This window comes from Dama dama, chromosome 21 (genome assembly GCF_033118175.1).
Source record: "Dama dama isolate Ldn47 chromosome 21, ASM3311817v1, whole genome shotgun sequence".
In the NCBI taxonomy this organism is placed as follows: Eukaryota; Metazoa; Chordata; class Mammalia; order Artiodactyla; family Cervidae; genus Dama; species Dama dama.
The window spans coordinates 71224070-71242571 of NC_083701.1; the positions used below are offsets into that span (position 1 = coordinate 71224070).

Below are 18502 nucleotides of genomic sequence, written 5' to 3' on the forward strand. Positions count from 1 at the left end.
TTGCCTTGAGGACCCCATGAACAGTATGAGAAGGCAAAATGATAGGATACTGAAAGAGGAACTCCCCAGGTTCCTGGGAGGGATTGGGGGCAGAGGAGAAGGGGACGACAGAGGATGAGATGGTTGGATGGCATCACTGACTCAATGCACATGAGTTTGAGTAAACTCCGGGAGTTGGTGATGGACAGGGAGGCCTGGCGTGCTGCGATTCATGGGGTCGCAAAGAGTCGGACACGACTGAGCGACTGAACTGAACTGAACTGAACCATTACTCACTTAGTACCATTGTATCATGACTGGTCAATAGAAAATAGAAATCTATATCACCAAAAGTAGCATTTAATAGAAAAACCTGTAATCATTTTTAAAAATCCAGATGCATATCAGTATTACCTTGGAATTCTTTGAAAAATACAAATGTCCAGATGTTACTTGTTTTTTTTTTTTTTTTTGTCCAGAGTTTCAGATATGTTTCTAATGAGCAGTGATGTTTAAAAACAACTGGACTCTATGAGGATCTTTTACTTTTATCTAGTTTGTTTCAAATTTTCTATTTTACATTCAGTGCTCCCATTTCATTTAGTTTATGTTTTCCAATTTCTCCATCTCCTCTTTTTTTTTTCCGATGTTCTTTCTCAAGCCTTTAACAAGCATAGTAGAAAATCTTTTGTATGTATATGTATATGAATAACATAGAGCTTCCCTGATAGCTCAGTTGGTAAAGAATCCACCTGCAATGCAGGAGACCCTGGTTCAATTCCTGGGTTGGGACGATCCCCTGGAGTAGGGAAAGGCTACCCACTCCAGTATTCTGGCCTGGAGAATTCCAAGGATTATATAGTCCATAGGGTTGCAAAGAGTTGGACACAACTGAGTGACTTTCACTTTCACATATAAATAATATGTATAATATATATATTTTTGAAGATTTATGAATTTTTGCCTAACTAAAAAATTTATGACATTTTTATTTCACCTGACTGACTAAGTATGAATAGAATGCTAGATTTCTAATTTTAAAAATAGATATGCAACAAGCAACAATGGTTTACTCTACAGCACAGGGAACAAAGTCAATATCTTATTATAACCTATAATGGAAAATAATTTCAAAAATAATATATGTGTATATGTATAACTGAATCATACAAGAAAATAATCTACTTTTTGAAATTCAGTAATGTTTATCTTTTTGTCAGTTTTTCTAAATGTCCTATGGAAACCAAATAACAAACGAGATACAAAATTTTAAATATAGTTGTGTAGGATATAAGATTAATATAAATATAAAACTATTGTATTTAAATTATTAATTAAATCATTCAAGACACATCTATTCTTATTTTTTCTGCAATTGATTAAATAGTCTCAGAGAAATATTAATATGTCTCATTATGATTATATATTTTTTCCTTTTCCCTTACATTTCTTCTCATCTTTGCTTTATGTATCTTTGTTTCTCTGTTGTTAGGTGTGTAATGGTTTATGATGTCTATCTCCTTTGTGAATTGTACCTTTTATCATTAAAAATATCATCTTTGTTTAAAAAAAAAAGATGGAAGAAAGAAAGATATTGTAAGTATTCTAAAATATTTCAAGGAAAACATGAGTATAATTAGAAATACAAAAGTAGAACCAAATAGAACTTCTAACACTAAAAAACATGTGAAATGAAAAACCAAATAAATGGTCTTACTTGCAGAAGAAAAGATCCATGCTCTTGATTCACCACAAATATCAAGAATGCAAAATAATGGACAAAGAAGGGATAAAGTTTGAGGGGGGGGAAAAAGGCAGAACATCAATAAGCTGTGGAAGTCTCTAGCATGTCAACATATATATAATTGAAGTCCCAGAATAAAGGAACAGAAAAATCATTTGGAGAAATAAAGACTACAAATGTACTATATTTGGTAAAAACTACAGCCTCTAGAGACCAGATAACCTACTCCTTTATCATTACTTCTGTTATTACCTAGAAAGGGTCTATGATCCTCTGGATCACAGAAAAAACCAGATAATTCCAAAAAAACTTCTACTTATGCTTCACTGACTATGCTAAAACCTTTGACTGTGTGGAAGTCAAACTGGAAAATTCTGAAATTCTGAAAGAGATAGGAATACCAGACCATCTTACCCGTCTCCTGAGAAACCTGTATATGGGGCCAGAAGCAGCAGTTAGAACAGGACATGGAACAATGGACTGGCTTGAAGTTGGGAAAGGAGTACATCAAGACCGTATATTGTCATCCTGCTTATTTAACCTATATGCTGAGTACATCATGCAAAATGCTGGGCTGTATACTCACAAGCTGTAATCAAGATTGCTGGGACAAATAGCAACAACCTCAAATATGCAGATGATATCACTCTAATGGTAGAAAGTGAAGAGGAACTAAAGAGTTTCTTCATGAAGGTGAAACAGGAGAGTGTAAAAGCTGGCTTAAAAACTCAACTTTCAAAAAATGAAGACCATGGCATCTGGTCCCATCACATCATGACAAATAGATGGGGAAAAATTACAAACAGTGAAAGATTTTATTTTATTGGGCTTCAAAATTACTGTGGACAGTGACTGCAGCCACATAATTAAAAGATACTTGCTGCTTGGAATAAAAGCTATAAAAAACCTAGACAGCATATTAAAAAGCAGAGACACTACTTTGCCAACAAAGGTCCCTATTGTCAAACCTATGGTTTTTCCAGTAGTCATGTACAAATGTAAGAGTTGGACCATAAAGAAGGCTGAGAGCCACAGAATTGATGTTTTTGAATTGTGATGTTGGAGAAGACTCTTCAGAGTCTCTTGGACTGCAAGGAGATCAAACCAATCAATCCTAAAGAATATCAACCCTGAATATTCATAGGAAGGACTGATGCTGAAGCTGAAGCTCCAGTACTTTGGTCACCTAATGTGAAGAGCTGACTCATTGGAAAAGACCCTGATGCAGAGAAAGATTGAGAGCAGGAGGAGAAGGGGACGACAGAGGATGAGATGGTTGGATGGTAACACTGACTCAATGGACATGAGTTTGAGTAAACTCCGGGAGATAGTGAAGGACAGGAAAGCCTGGCATTTTGCAGTTCATGGGGTCGCAAAGTGTCAGACACAATTTAGCGATCGAACAACAGACTAGGAGGAGATATTCTAAATACATACTATTTCTCACAAAGTACTTAGTACAGAGTCTATAAAAAATTTCTACAAATCAATAATAAAAATGTAGAGCAAAATGGAACAACAGACTGGTTCCAAATAGGAAAAGGAGTACAGCAAAGCTGTATATTGTCATCCTGCTTATTTAACTTACATGCAGAGTACATCATGAGAAACACTGGAGGAAGCACAAACTGGAATCAAGATTGCTGGGAGAAATATCAATAAGCTCAGATATGCAGATGACACCACCCTTATGGCAGAAAGTGAAGAAGAACTAAAGAGCCTCTTGATAAAAGTGAAAGAGGAGAGTGAAAAAGTTGGCTTAAAGCTCAACATTCAGAAAACTAAGATCATGGCATCTGGTCCCATCACTTCATGGCAAATAGGGAAACAGTGGAAACAGTGGCAGATTTTATTATTTTGGGCTCCAAAAATCACTGCAGATGGTGACTGCAGCCACGAAATTAAAAGACGCTTACTCCTTGGAAGGAAAGTTATGGCCAACCTGGACAGCATATTAAAAAGCAGAGACATTACTTTGTCAACAAAGGTCCTCTAGTCAAGGCTATGGTTTTTCCAATAGTCATGTATAGATGTGAGAGTTGGACTATAAAGAAAGCTGAGTGCCGAAGAATTGATGCTTTTGAATTGTGGTGTTGGAGAAGACTCTTGAGAGCCCCTTGGACTGCAAGGAGATCCAACCAGTCCATCCTAAAGGAGATCAGTCCTGGGTGTTCATGGGAAGGACTGATGCTGAAGCTGAACTTAGATGAGAAGAATATTTTCCAATCCTTTGGCCACCTGATGTGAAGAAGTGACTTATTGGAAAAGACTCCGAAGGTGGGAAAGATTGAAGGCAGGAGGAGAAGGGGACGACAGAGGATGAGATGGTTGGATGGTAACACTGACTCAATGGACATGAGTTTGAGTAAACTCCGGGAGTTGGTGATGGAGAGGGAGGCCTGGCGCACTGTGGTTCATGGGGTCGCGAAGAGTCAGACACGACTGAGCGACTGAACTGAACTGAACTGAAGACTTTCAGGTTACAGCATCTATAACTGACAGGAATTTTGGCAGAAAAAAAAACTGGCTCCATCTTTTAAGAAGACTGAGCTAATACAATTTTAATCAAGTCCATAGAATTTTAATTTTAATCCAATGTGATGAGTAAAAATAGATCAAAGTCCATATTACAATGAAAGACAAGAATGAGAAAAGAAAGGAGAGTCAGATAGAAATCAAGAATAACAAAGATGGGCAGGGGATGAAATAAAACAGCCAAGACAGGGAAATACCAAGTGATGAGAGAGACCAAGATGAAGAAATAAACAGAGAAACAAAAGTGAAGAGTTGATAGAGAGAGACAGACAGACAGACAGAGAGGAACAGAGAAATGAGCAATAGGTATGAAGAGAGGAAATCAGACACAGTGTGGATAATTCTCAAATACACTTGAGAAAGGATATTGTAAGAAGAGATACAAGAATCCTGGGAGAGAGAAGAGGTCAGCCCACACTTCTCTGTCTCCCCGCTCATTCATCCCTCTTAAAAAAATTTTTTTTAAAAAGCAAATTCCCTATCGCAATCATATTTGCTTTGCTATAATAGGAATTTAAACATAGGGTTTCAACTTCAATATACAATGGGGAAAAGATGGAAGTTGTTAGCACATGTGTAGAGTAAAAGTTAATGCCCCTCTAGAATCCTTCTGTCTGTTCCTACATCCTTTCTCAAGCTGATTTGAGAGTTATCCACACTGTTCTGAAGAAGAAATTGAATCTAATGAGACAAAGCTTTGAATCAACAGTAGGAAACTGATCAGCTCCATGCCATTCCCCTCAAGCCCCAAAGGACATCCTTCAAGTAACACAAGGATACTTCCTCCCTGTCCTGGTTCAGATTACTCTATCACCTCTCTGAGAGAATACCTGCACCCTTCAAGTCCCAGCCACAGCCTGGTCAGGGACAGTGTCTTGCTCACCTCTGTCATTTGGGCATGCAGCGCGGGGTATGGTACACAAAAGTCATCAGTAAGTGTTAAGTGAATAAGTACACTGGTTCTAGACACACTGGTTTTTCCAGTGGTCATGTATGGATGTTAGAGTTGGACTATAAAGAAAGCTGAGTGCCGAAGAATTGATGCTTTTGAACTGTGGTGTTGGAGAAGACTCTTGAGAGTCCCTTGGACTGCAGGGAGATCCAACCAGTCCATCCTAAAGGAGATCAGTCCTGGGTGTTCATTGGAAGGACTGATGCTGAAGCTGAAACTCCAGTACTTTGGCCACCTGATGCGAAGAACTGACTCATTGGAAAAGACCCTGATGCTGGGAAAGATTGAGGGCAGGAGAAGGGGATGACAGAGGATGAGGTGGTTGGATGACATCACCGACGCAATGGACATGAGTTTGAGTAAGCTCCAGGAGTTGGTGATGGACAGGGAGGTCTGGCATGGTGCAGTCCATGGGGTCACAAAGAACTGGACACGATTGAGCGACTGAACTGACTGTACAAGGACTGTCATTGCATCATTAAGTATCCCAGGGCTTAGCACAGAACCGGCACACAGTAGGGACCCAATTAATCTGTGAAGAATAAATAAACATACCTTTCTGGGCTTTGATTAGTTCTTTCCCAAATGCCAGAGTCACAAAGGCTGTGCCATTCAGAACTATGTCAGTTATTGTCTTCCAAGCATTAGGAGAGAGTCTTTCGGAGGGAGAAATAAAATTCCCTGCTGCGTTGTTTATCACAACCTAATAAGTGAATAACGCAAGTGACAGGAACTTAGATGAGAAGAATATTTTTCCTAAAGGGCTTTTATTTCTGAAACTTATCCAAATAATATAGTAAAACTCAAGTTCATAGTCTGTTATTAAACAATACTGTGACATTTGGTTCAGTTTTACCTTCTGTGAGCCTGAAAATTTCCTATTATTTACCAAATTTTGGAATTCTAATCCCTGTCTCAAAATTAGGGTAGAGTCTATTATTAAAAATATACATATAGATTAAGCATGTCTAGGATGTGATTATTTATTTCAAGGAATCTCAGTTAAAGTGCCTTTAATTTCTGGTATCATTTTGGCTTAATTTAGCTAATGAAATTCTTGGTTGATGACCTGCTTCTTCAATAACAATAAAAATTCCACTTAGTTCTATAGTCGATACTGATATGTCCAAAAATATATTTAATATAGAAAAGTGCTCTCTTTGAGACTACTGGAGAAATGGCTTCTTTCCAATATGTGAACCAAACAAAAGCAAAACATCCACGTATATCTCAGGTCTTATAAGGAGAAATCTGTAGCTTTTTTGTAGGTTTCCTTGTTTGTATTATTCTCCTCTATGGACAGAGATAATCGAAAATTATAAAGAAAAGCAAAGAGCATGAATCATTTAAACTAAATATTGTGCTCTTGGATAGCTACTCTTATTTCTTAATCTCATTAAATAAAGTGAAATAAAGTTTGTTCTATATGACTGTAAATGTGTTTTTAAAGTATTCCTGAAAGGAAATAGTATAGCAGTCTACCTACTCTGTTCCCTAGCAAAAAGAGCTGGCTTGTTGCTAGCAAAGGAAAACAGGGGCTTCTTAACACAGCACTTGCTCAGCATCAATATTTTATTTCATTAATACACCTTGGTAGGTGCTATCAACATCAAACACCTCATACCATCGCCTCATCACCATCAAACTTACATCAGGGTTTCCGAAGACTTTGATCGTCTCTGACACAGCGTTTTGCACCATATCAGGGTCCCTCACATCACACTGAATTGCATGAACCTGCAAAATAACAAACAGAAAAAAGATTTCTACATTTTTTCAGACTTCTTAATCCATAAGCATGAGTTACTGACTTAAGCATGTTATAATTCCTAAATCTGATTTAAATAACTTTTTAATGTACCTTATTTCCAGTTTGAGAAGATATCTGCTCCGCAGTTGCTTTCAAAACATCAATTTTTCTAGAAATAAACACATGGTACTTTGTATGAGTTCTGAAATAACTTCACGTTATATTTTTCTTTTTAATTTCATAAATTAAGAAAGAGAATTTACAGCTTAAAGACATGCATTTTGAGGACAATAGAAAAGCTAAATCTATAAACAAGTTAGTTTGAGTGCATTTATTTTCCGGAAGTTAAATTGAAGCAATTTTCATATTTCTGACAATAATTGATAGAATTACTATTAAGCCAGTTCAATTTTAAATTATTTCCTTAATTATATTCTCTTCTATGTGTTTTCTTGCCCAGGCATACTTTAGAAGGAAAATACATTCCTGGAATGATGTAAGCTGAGGTTAAACTATTTTTTAAAAATCTATGCTATATATAAAATCTATGTTACCAGATTTTATACCAAATTGATGGGTTTGGACAACCTATATGTATTCAGAATCTTACAGTCTTCAGAAAAAAATATACACAAAAAAGCAATGTAAATCACATAGTATTACAAAGAAAATAATATATTAACACCCTTAAAAACACTGCAACATAAAAAATAAATGTTCTGGCCAATTTGCGTTAAAAGAAACATCTGAAAGAAATTCCTTTGGGCCCTTATAAATCACACAGTGACTTACCCAGACTATTACTTAGCCTATCTAAAAATGTATAGTATTCCAAACTGAAAGAAGGGATAGATTTTTTGGCCAGTCTCTAAACCTCTAACTTGAATAGCTATAAGATACAAGGACATGCCTAAATAAATTCTTTCCACAAGGCCTCTCCCTTCCTATACTCATCACAATAGATGTTTTGAAATATTTGCCCATCTTATAGGAAATGGAAGCATTCTATCCATTATCCTGGTGCAAGGTTAACTAGCTACTGAATCAGTGATTATAATCACTCTCATTGAAAACAAAGGAGCCTCAATAGAGTACTTTATTACTTTATACACAGAAAAAATTCTGTCACTGAATTTATAAAGTATATTATCAGTTCCATCATCAATCATTACTTCTATCATCACAAATAATAACTGACTTTTTCCAAGAAGATTTAAATAATCTGAAGAATATTTCACAGGGATTAAGATGCAAATCAAACAAATCTGGCAAAAAGTGTTTTCAACACTGTAGCACAGAATTATTCCATCAGTAGACTCTTGCCAGGCAACTCACTGAGACTCACTTACCGGCTGGCTATCACACACTGCGCACCCAGGCTGGACAGATAAGTTGTCATTCCTTTTCCAAGGCCAGTGCCTCCCCCGGTAATAAATGCCACTTTTCCTTGAAAACTATTGGGTGGTAGCATCACTTTTGGAAAAGGTGGAAAGAATTTAGACTGCACAGCTTCATTGTTTGGATATAATGTTTTTGTTCCATAACTGAAAAACTAACAGAAAAAAAATGAATTGAAATATGCATACTTGTATTCCCACAAAAGATATGAGTTTTTAAATTTATTCTTTAATATTAGTCAAATTCTTGGATTAACACAAACACTGTAAACATACTGGTACTGTATTTAATCAATTTTTATACTTTTCTGTTGGAATGTTAAGTAACATAGAATGCTTTAAAGCATGGGCTTTGGAGCTAGTCTACACAGGAGAGAACTTTCTCCCTAATCATACAACCTTCAGCAGGTTATTTAATCTCTATCTGCCTCAATTTCTTCTATAATTGGAAATAATGACAGAACCTTCCTCACAGGTCATTATAAGGATTTCATGAGACAATATAAACAATAAACTTAGAAAATTGTATAGCACATAGAAAACGTGTTATATATGCTGGCATTGTTAGTTTATGTGTTTAGTTTCAAGTTAACTTGAAAAGAGCTTAAAGCATGTTTGTCTTTTAACAAGAACAACTTGGAAAAAAATCACATTCCATCTTCTGAATCACTTAAGAACATTATAAAAGTCCTCTATAAGGTTTATCAAATCAAATGCCTCTTCTCATGTTGTCTTTGAATAATAAATTTAGAATGGGAAAAAATACTTGTAATAATTAAAATGGGGGAAAATATAAAACCGTTTTCAACTAAAAAAGTATTTGCACTGCTCTATCTTATATTTTAAAGCTTACCCTCATGTTGTTTATTGAAAACACTGCTATTCTCTCATTTTTAATTATGAAAACAAACTTTTAAGTGTTAAACACAGTAACAGATAAAGAGCCAATAATATTCATTAAGAGTTTACCACGTATCAGGATTAGAAACTAATTGTCACCACCCCATGAAATAGATATTATTTTTATCCCCATTGTACAGGAGGGGCCCAGAGAAGTTAAATATGTTGCCCAAGTTGCAAAACCAAGTTTATAAAACCTTGCATGTTGTCTCTCTATATTCACTGAGATCCTACTGAGTTTAATGATCACACTATTTGGGTATCTGATATTCCCCATCAGGTCATGGTTGTAAGATTAAAACTTCAGAATATATAATTTCCCACTAGAGCATTCTTATACATTAAATGGGCTGTCATTATTTGTCTTGAGATATCTAGAAATTTACTGTAAAGAAATAGAAATGTAGTCAATAACTTAGGATAAGGCTATTCACAAGCAGAAATTGAACAAGAAAATGCTTATAATATGATGAGGGAAAAAAAGAGAAATATACAGGATGTCCTGAACTATAAATAAAAATGTATGCTTAGAAAAATGACTAGAAGGAAATAACAACAGTAAGTAGTGGATTCAATATTTGCCAAGTGCCAGGTCTACTTAGGACTTTCTACAACCCTATAAGGTAAACTGTATTGTTACAATAGAGTGGGAAAGACTAGAGATCTCTTCAAGAAAATTGCAGATATCAAAGGTACATTTCATGCATGCATGAGTACAATAAACGACAGAAACAGCAAGGACCTAACAGAAGCAGAAGAGATTGCAAAGTGGAAAGAATACAGAAAAAATAATTATACTAAAAAGGTCTTAACAACTCAGATAACCATGATGGTGTCGTCATTCACCTAGAGTCATACGTCCTGGAATGTGAAGTCAAGTTGGCCTTAGGAAGCATTACTATGAACAAAGCTAGTGGAGGTACTGGAATTCCAGCTAAGCGATTTCAAATCCTAAAAGATGATGTGGTTAAAGTGCTGCATTCAATATGTCAGTGAACTTGGAAAACTCAGCAGTAGCCACACAGCTGGAAAAGATCAGTTCTCATTCCAATCCCAAAGAAGGGCATTGCCAAAGAATGTTCAAACTATTGTACAATTTCACTCATTTCACATGTTAGTAAGGTTAAGGTCAAAATCCTTCAAGCTAGGCTTCAAAAGTACGTGAACCAAGAACTTCCAGATGTACAAGCTGGTTTAGAAAGGCAGAGGAACCAGAGATCAAATTGACAATATTTGTTGGATTATGGAGAAAGCAAGGGAATTCCAGAAAAACATCTACTTCTGCTTCATTGACTCTGCCAAAGGACAGACTGGATCACAACAAACTGTAGAAAATTCTTAAAGAGATGGGAGTACCAACTACCTTACCTGACCCCTGAGAAAACTGTATGTGGGTCAAGAAGCTACAGTTAGAACTGGGCATGAAACAACTGACTGGTTCAAAATGGAGAAAGGAATATGACAACGTTGTCTATTGTCACTCTACTTATTTAAATCTATGCAGAGAACATCATGAGAAATGCCTGGCTGGATGAATCACAAGCTGGAATCAAGATCTCCAGGAGAAATTACAACAACCTGAGATATGCAGACCGTAACACTCTAAAAGGAAGAACTAAGAGCCTCTTGATAAGGGTGAAAGAGGAGAGTTAAAAAGCTGGCTTGAAACTCAACATTCAAAAGACTAAGATCTTGGCATCCAGTCCCATCACTTCATGGCAAATACAAGGAGAAAAAGTGGATGCAATGACAGATTTTATTTCCTTGGGCTCCAAAATCACCAGGGATAGTGACTGCAGCCATGAAATTAAAAGACACTTGCTCCTTGAAATGGAAGTTAGGAAGCCAAACCTAGACAGTGTATTAAAAAGCAGAGACATCACTTTGCTGACAAAGGTTCATATGGTCAAAGTTATGGTTTTTCCAGTAGTCATGTATGAATGTGACTGTTGGACCATAAAGAAAGCTGAGAGTCAAAGAACTGATGTTTTTGAATTGTGGTGCTAGAGAAGGCTCTTGAGAATCCCTTGGACTGCAAGGAGATCAAACTAGTCAATGCTAAAGGAAATCAACTATGAATATTTATTGGAAGGACTGATGCTTAAGCTGAAGCTCCAATACTTTGGCCACCTGATGTAAAGAGATTGGAAAAGACCTTGATCCTGGGAAAGACTGAAGGCAAAAGGAGATGTGGGCAACTGAGGATGAGATGGTTAGATACCATCACCAACTCAATGGCCATGAATTTGAGCAAATTCCAGGAGATAGTTGAGGACAGAGGAGCTTGGCATGCTGCAGTCCATGGGGTCACAAAGAGTTGGAGACAACTTAGGGGCCAAAAACAACAACAACACTGTTACTCCAATTTTACAGATGAGAAAACTGAGGCACACAGGTAGGTCAAGTAACTAACTTTCAGAGGCAAATAATGAAAGCAGTAAAGATTCAAATCTAAGATGTATCTGACTTCATTCATTACCTTTCACAGTCATCATGTATGACTAGGTGATGGGATAATAGAAGATTATTTGTTCTTTTTGTTAGGTTGGTTGATTTTGAGTAATTTCAAATTTTATTCAATAAATATTAATATGATTTGATTTTTAAACCAGGGGAAAAAAGTTACTGAAGGATAAAATTTGAAAATGTGTATAAATGATAAAGAAAAATTTGCAGATCTGGTAATCTTCCAAGCTGCTCATTATATTTCCTTTACTTTCATGTTGACAAAGTCTTGAAGGACTTCTTACCTCTCCTTGTTATTCTCTGGAACTCTGCATTCACTTGGATATATATTTCCCTTTTACCTTTGCCTCTCCTCTTTTTTGTCAGCTATTTGTTAAGGCCTCCTCAGACAACCACTCTGCCTTCTTGCATTTCTTTTTCTTGGGGAAGGTTTTGGTCATCACCTCCTGTACAACGTTACAAACCTCCATCCATAGTTCTTCAGCCATTCTGTCTACCAGATCTAGTCCCCTGAATCTATTCGTCACCTCCACTGTATAATCATAAGCAATTTGAATGCACTAATGGCTTTCCCTACTTTCTTCAAATTGAGTCTGAATTTTACAATAAGGAGCTGATGATCTGAGCCACAGTAAGCTCCAGCTCTTGTTTTTGCTGACTGCATAGAGCTTCTCCATCTTTGGCTACAAAGAATATAATCAATCTGATTTCGGTATTGACCATCTGGTGATGTCTATGTGAAGAGTCGTCTCTTGTGTCATTGGAAAAGGGTGTTTACTATGACAAGCGTGTTTTATTGGCAAAACTCTGTTAGCCTTTGCCCTGCTTCATTTTGCACTCCAAGGCCAACCTTGCCTGTTATTCCAGGCATCTCTTTACCTTCTACTTTTGTATCCCAGTCCCCTATGATGAAAAGGACATCTTTTTTTTTTTTTTTTTTTTTGGTGTTAGTTCTAGGAGATCTTGTAGGTCTTCATAGAACCATTCAACTTCAGCTTCTTTGGCATTAGTGGTTGGGGCATAGACTTGGATTATTGTGATGCTGAATGGTTTGCCTTGGAAACAAACTGAGATCATTCTGTCATTTTTGAGATTGCATTCAAGTACTGCATTTTGAACTCTTTTGTTAACTATGATGGCTACTCCATTTCTTCTAAGATTCTTGCCCACAGTAGTAGATATAATGGTCACCTGAATTAAATTCTCCCATTCCTGTCCATTTTGCTCACTGATTCCTAAAATAATGCTGTTCACTCTTGCCATCTCCTATTTGACCACATCCAATTTACCTTGATTAGCATGCATGCACACAAATGGTGGAGTAAGGTAACACCTGAGTCTGAGTTGACTCAACACTGCCCACAACAGGTCCGGAGACCTTCCTACAGATATTGGATGACTTTCTGAGCAGGGAGATTGAAGAAAACTGTGTGGAGAGGAAAACAGAGGAATCACAAGGATATTCTTCATACTGCCACTCTCTATATATTTTTCTCTTTTTTCTTATGTTCTTATGTTGTCCTTTCTTTACTACTCCATTAACTTTCACTTTTTAACCTACTTTTTCCAATTTTAAAACATCTTATTTTTTTAAAATTCATTTCATTTTCCCCCTGTTTTTAGGGTACTGTGTAGTTATATTGCATTTCCCCCCATGCTTTCATTTTGCATTTTTGCTAGTCAAGTTTTTACTATACATTTTCACTTAGGGGCTTGTTTACTGGCTTGACTGCTCTCTTCTTTTTTGACTCTAGTTTTTATCCTTTTTTCTGTTTTCTCTCTTCTTTTTTTTTTTTTTATTTATTTATTTTTATTATTATTATTATTTTTTTTCCAGTGGGTTTTGTCATACATTAATATGAATCAGCCATGGATTTACATGTATTCCCAATCCCGATCCCCCCTCCCACCTCCCTCTCCACCCGATTCCTCTGGGTCTTCCCAGTGCACCAGGCCGGAGCACTTGTCTCGTGCATCCCACCTGGGCTGGTGATCTGTTTCACCATAGATAGTATACATGCTGTTCTTTTGAAATATCCCACCCTCACATTCTCCCACAAAGTTCAAAAGTCTGTTCTGTATTTCTGTGTCTCTTTTTCTGTTCTGCATATAGGGTTATCGTTATCACCTTTCTAAATTCCATATACATGTGTCAGTATGCTGTAATGTTCTTTATCTTTCTGGCTTACTTCACTCTGTATAATGGGCTCCAGCTTCATCCATCTCATTAGGACTGGTTCAAATGAATTCTTTTTAATGGCTGAGTAATATTCCATGGTGTATATGTACCACAGCTTCCTTATCCATTCATCTGCTGATGGGCATCTAGGTTGCTTCCATGTCCTGGCTATTATAAACAGTGCTGTGATGAACATTGGGGTGCACGTGTCTCTTTCAGATCTGGTTTCCTCAGTGTGTATGCCCAGAAGTGGGATTGCTGGGTCATATGGCAGTTCTATTTCCAGTTTTTTAAGAAATCTCCACACTGTTTTCCATAGCGGCTGTACTAGTTTGCATTCCCACCAACAGTGTAAGAGGGTTCCCTTTTCTCCACACCCTCTCCAGCATTTATTGCTTGTAGACTTTTGGATAGCGGCCATCCTGACTGGCGTGTAATGGTACCTCATTGTGGTTTTGATTTGCATTTCTCTAATAATGAGTGATGTTGAGCATCTTTTCATGTGTTTGTTAGCCATCTGTATGTCTTCTTTGGAGAAATGTCTGTTTAGTTCTTTGCCCCATTTTTTGATTGGGTCATTTATTTTTCTGGAATTGAGCTGCAGGAGTTGCTTGTATATTTTTGAGATTAATCCTTTGTCTGTTTCTTCATTTGCTATTATTTTCTCCCAATCTGAGGGCTGTCTTTTCACCTTACTTATAGTTTCCTTTGTAGTGCAAAAGCTTTTAAGTTTCATTAGGTCCCATTTGTTTAGTTTTGCTTTTATTTCCAATATTCTGGGAGGTGGGTCATAGAGGATCTTGCTTTGATTTATGTCGGAGAGTGTTTTGCCTATGTTCTCCTCTAGGAGTTTTATAGTTTCTGGTCTTACATTTAGATCTTTAATCCATTTTGAGTTTATTTTTGTGTATGGTGTTAGAAAGTGTTCTAGTTTCATTCTTTTACAAGTGGTTGACCAGTTTTCCCAGCACCACTTGTTAAAGAGGTTGTCTTTTTTCCATTGTATATCTTTGCCTCCTTTGTCAAAGATAAGGTGTCCATAGGTTCGTGGATTTATCTCTGGGCTTTCTATTCTGTTCCATTGATCTATATTTCTGTCTTTGTGCCAGTACCATACTGTCTTGATGACTGTGGCTTTGTAGTAGAGTCTGAAGTCAGGCAGGTTGATTCCTCCAGTTCCATTCTTCTTTCTCAAGATTACTTTGGCTATTCGAGGTTTTTTGTATTTCCATACAAATTGTGAAATTCTTTGGTCTAGTTCTGTGAAAAATACCGTTGGTAGCTTGATAGGGATTGCATTGAATCTATAGACTGCTTTGGGTAGAATAGCCATTTTGACAATATTAATTCTTCCAATTCATGAACACGGTATGTTTCTCCATCTGTTTGTGTCCTCTTTGATTTCTTTCATCAGTGTTTTATAGTTTTCTATGTATAGGTCCTTTGTTTCTTCTCTCTTCTTTTTATAAGTGTGTGAGTTTCTTTGGGTGTTATTGGCTACTGAGTGTTGCTTTCACCATTGGTCCTGGGGTTTTGTCTTTTGTGCCGCAGGGCCTATGAAGTCTTGCTGCTACAGTTAGGGGTCAAGCCTGAGCCCCCGAGGTGGGAGACCCGAGTCTAGGACTTGGGACCACCAGAGCACTCCCAACTTCATGGAACATTAATCGATGAGAGCTCTCCCAAAGGCCTCCCATCTCAACACTAAGACCAAACCCACCCCAAAGCCAGCAAGCTCCAAATGTCTCATGCCAGTACTTTAGCAAAACAGGAACACAACTTTTCTCACTAGCAGAAAGACTGCGGAAAGCCTCACCAAGGCACAGACACCCAAAAAACATGACTGGAAATGGTACTACCCTTCAGAGAGACAAGGCCCAGCTCCATGCACCAGAACACACCAGCCAAGAGACTTTCACAAGGCACTGGTCCAACTCCACCCACGAGGGGCAGACTCCACAACTGAGATGAACTATGACCTACCATCAGGCAGAAAGGAGACTCCAAACCCAGTAAGTTAAATAAAATAACAAGAGAAACATGCAGAAAATTTAAGGACCATGGTAAACAAAACAAAACAAAAACAGAAAAACAAGGCCAAACAAATGAGGAGGAAATAAACAGCTTACCTGAAAAAGAATTCAGAGTAATGAACGTAAAGATAATCCAAAGTCTTGGAGATAAAATGAAGGCACAGATAAGTAGACTGGAAGCATGGATCAAGAAGACACAAGAAAAAGTTAACAAGGACCTAGAAGAATTAAAGAATAGACAATCAGCAATGAACACAATAATTGAGATTAAAGATACACTAGCAGGAACCAACAGCAGAATAACTGAGGCAGAAGAACAGACAAGTGAACCGGAAAGTAGAATGGTAAAAATAAGTGAAGCAAAGCAGAATAAAGGGAAAAGAATAAAAAGAAATGAGGAAGTCTCACAGATCTCTGGGACAACATTAAGTGGACAAACATTCGAATTATAGGGGTCCCAGAAGAAGAAGAAGAAAGAAAAGAAATGGCATGAAAAAAATATTTGAGATTAGAGTTGAAAACTTCCCTAACACTGGAAAGGAACTAGCCTGCCAAGACCAGGAAGCCCAGAGAGTCCATACAGGTTAAACCCAAGGACAGAAACCCAAGACACACATTAATCGAACTAACGAAAATTAAATACAAAGAACAAGTATTAAAAGCAGCAAGGGAGAAGCAACAAATAACTTACAAGGGGATCCCCCTAAGGCTAACAGTTGATTTTTCAACAGAAACTCTGTAGGCTAGAAGGGAATGGGAGGCTATACTTAAAGTGATAAAAGGAAAAAAACCTACAACCAAGATTACTCTTTTTAGCAAGGATCTCATTCAGATTTGAAGGAGAAATCAAAAGCTTTACACTCAAGCCAAAGTTAACAAAATTCAGCACCACCAAACCAACGTTACAACAAATGCTCAAGAACTTTTCTAGACAGGAAACACAAGAGAAAGAAAAGGTCTACAAAACCAAACAATACAAGACAGTAAATGGTAATAGGATCGTGTGTGTGCATACTCAGTCACGTCAGTCATGTCTGACTCTTTGCATCCCTGTGGACTGTAGCCTGCCAGGCTTCTCCATCCATGGGATTCTCCAGGCAAGAATACTGGAGTGAGTCCCCATGCCCTCCAACAAGGGATCCTCCCAACCCAGGGACCAAACCCATGTCCCTGCATCTCTTGCACTGCAGGCAGATGCTTTACTGCTCATTCACCAGGGGAGCACAGACATAACAATAATTATCTTAAATGTAAATGGCCTAAATGCTCCAACCAAAAGACACAGAATGGATACAAAAACAAGACCCCTATATGTGTTATCTACAAGAGGTCCACTTTATTTATTTTTTTATAGCTTTTTTTTCCATTTATTTTTATTAGTCAGAGGCTAATTACTTTACAATATTGTAGTGGTTTTTGTCATACATTGACATGAATCAGCCATGGATTCACATGCATTCTCCAACCCGATCCTCCCTCCCACCTCCCTCTCTACTTAATTCCTCTGGGTCTTCCCAGTGCACCAGGCCCAAGCACTTGTCTCATGCATCTAACCTGGGCTGGTGATCTGTTTCACCATAGATAATATACATGCTGTTCTTTCAAAACATCCCACCCTTACCTTCTCCCACAGAGTTCAAAAGTCTGTTCTGTACATCTGTGTCTCTTTTTCTGTTTTGCATATAGGGTTATCATTACCATCTTTCTAAATTCCATATATATGTGTTAGTATACTGTAATGGTCTTTATCTTTCTGGCTTACTTCACTCTGTATAATGGGCTCCAGTTTCATCCATCTCATTAGAACTGATTCAAATGAATTCTTTTTAACGGCTGAGTAATATTCCATGGTGTATATGTACCACAACTTCCTTATCCATTTGTCTGCTGATGGGCATCTAGGTTGCTTCCATGTCCTGGCTATTATAAATGACCCAATCAAAAAATGGGCCAAAGAACTACACAGACATTTCTCCAAAGAAGACATACAGATGGCTAACAAACACATGAAAAGATGCTCAACATCACTCATTATCAGAGAAATGCAAATCAAAACCACAATGAGGTACCATTACATGCCAGTCAGGATGGCTGCTATCCAAAAGTCTACAAGCAATAAATGCTGGAGAGGGTGTGTAGAAAAGGGAACCCTCTTACACTGTTGGTGGGAATGCAAACTAGTACAGCCGCTATGGAGAACAGTGCGGAGATTTCTTAAAAAACTGGAAATAGAACTGCCATATGGCCCAGCAATCCCATTTCTGGGCATACACACCGAGGAAACCAGATCGGAAAAGACACGTGTACCCCAATGTTTATAATAGCACTGTTTATAATAGCCAAGAGATCCACTTTAGACCTAAGCACAAATACAGACTGAAAGCAAAAGGCTAGAAAAAGATGTTCCATGCAAACAGAAATCAAAAGAAAGCAGGTGCAGCAACACTCATATCAGATAAAACAAATTCATGTTGATGTACGGCAGAGACCAACAGAATACAGTGGAGCAATTATCCTCCAATTAAAAATAAATAATTCTTTAAATGTCAATTTGGTGAAGACCAAGCAAT

The 18502-nt window shown here is 37.4% G+C and overlaps 1 protein-coding gene across 1 annotated transcript in view; it reads right to left on the bottom strand.

Annotated features, from left to right (window-relative positions):
* DECR1 (2,4-dienoyl-CoA reductase 1) overlaps positions 1–18502 on the bottom strand; it is a 43099-nt gene that overhangs the window by 14315 nt on the left and 10282 nt on the right. The window contains exons 2-5 of the mRNA XM_061123816.1: positions 8310–8512; positions 7072–7129; positions 6861–6947; positions 5766–5913 (exon numbers count right to left, since the gene is read on the bottom strand). Of these exons, the coding sequence (XP_060979799.1) occupies positions 5766–5913; positions 6861–6947; positions 7072–7129; positions 8310–8512 (496 nt within the window). The remainder of the gene's footprint in view (positions 1–5765; positions 5914–6860; positions 6948–7071; positions 7130–8309; positions 8513–18502) is intronic.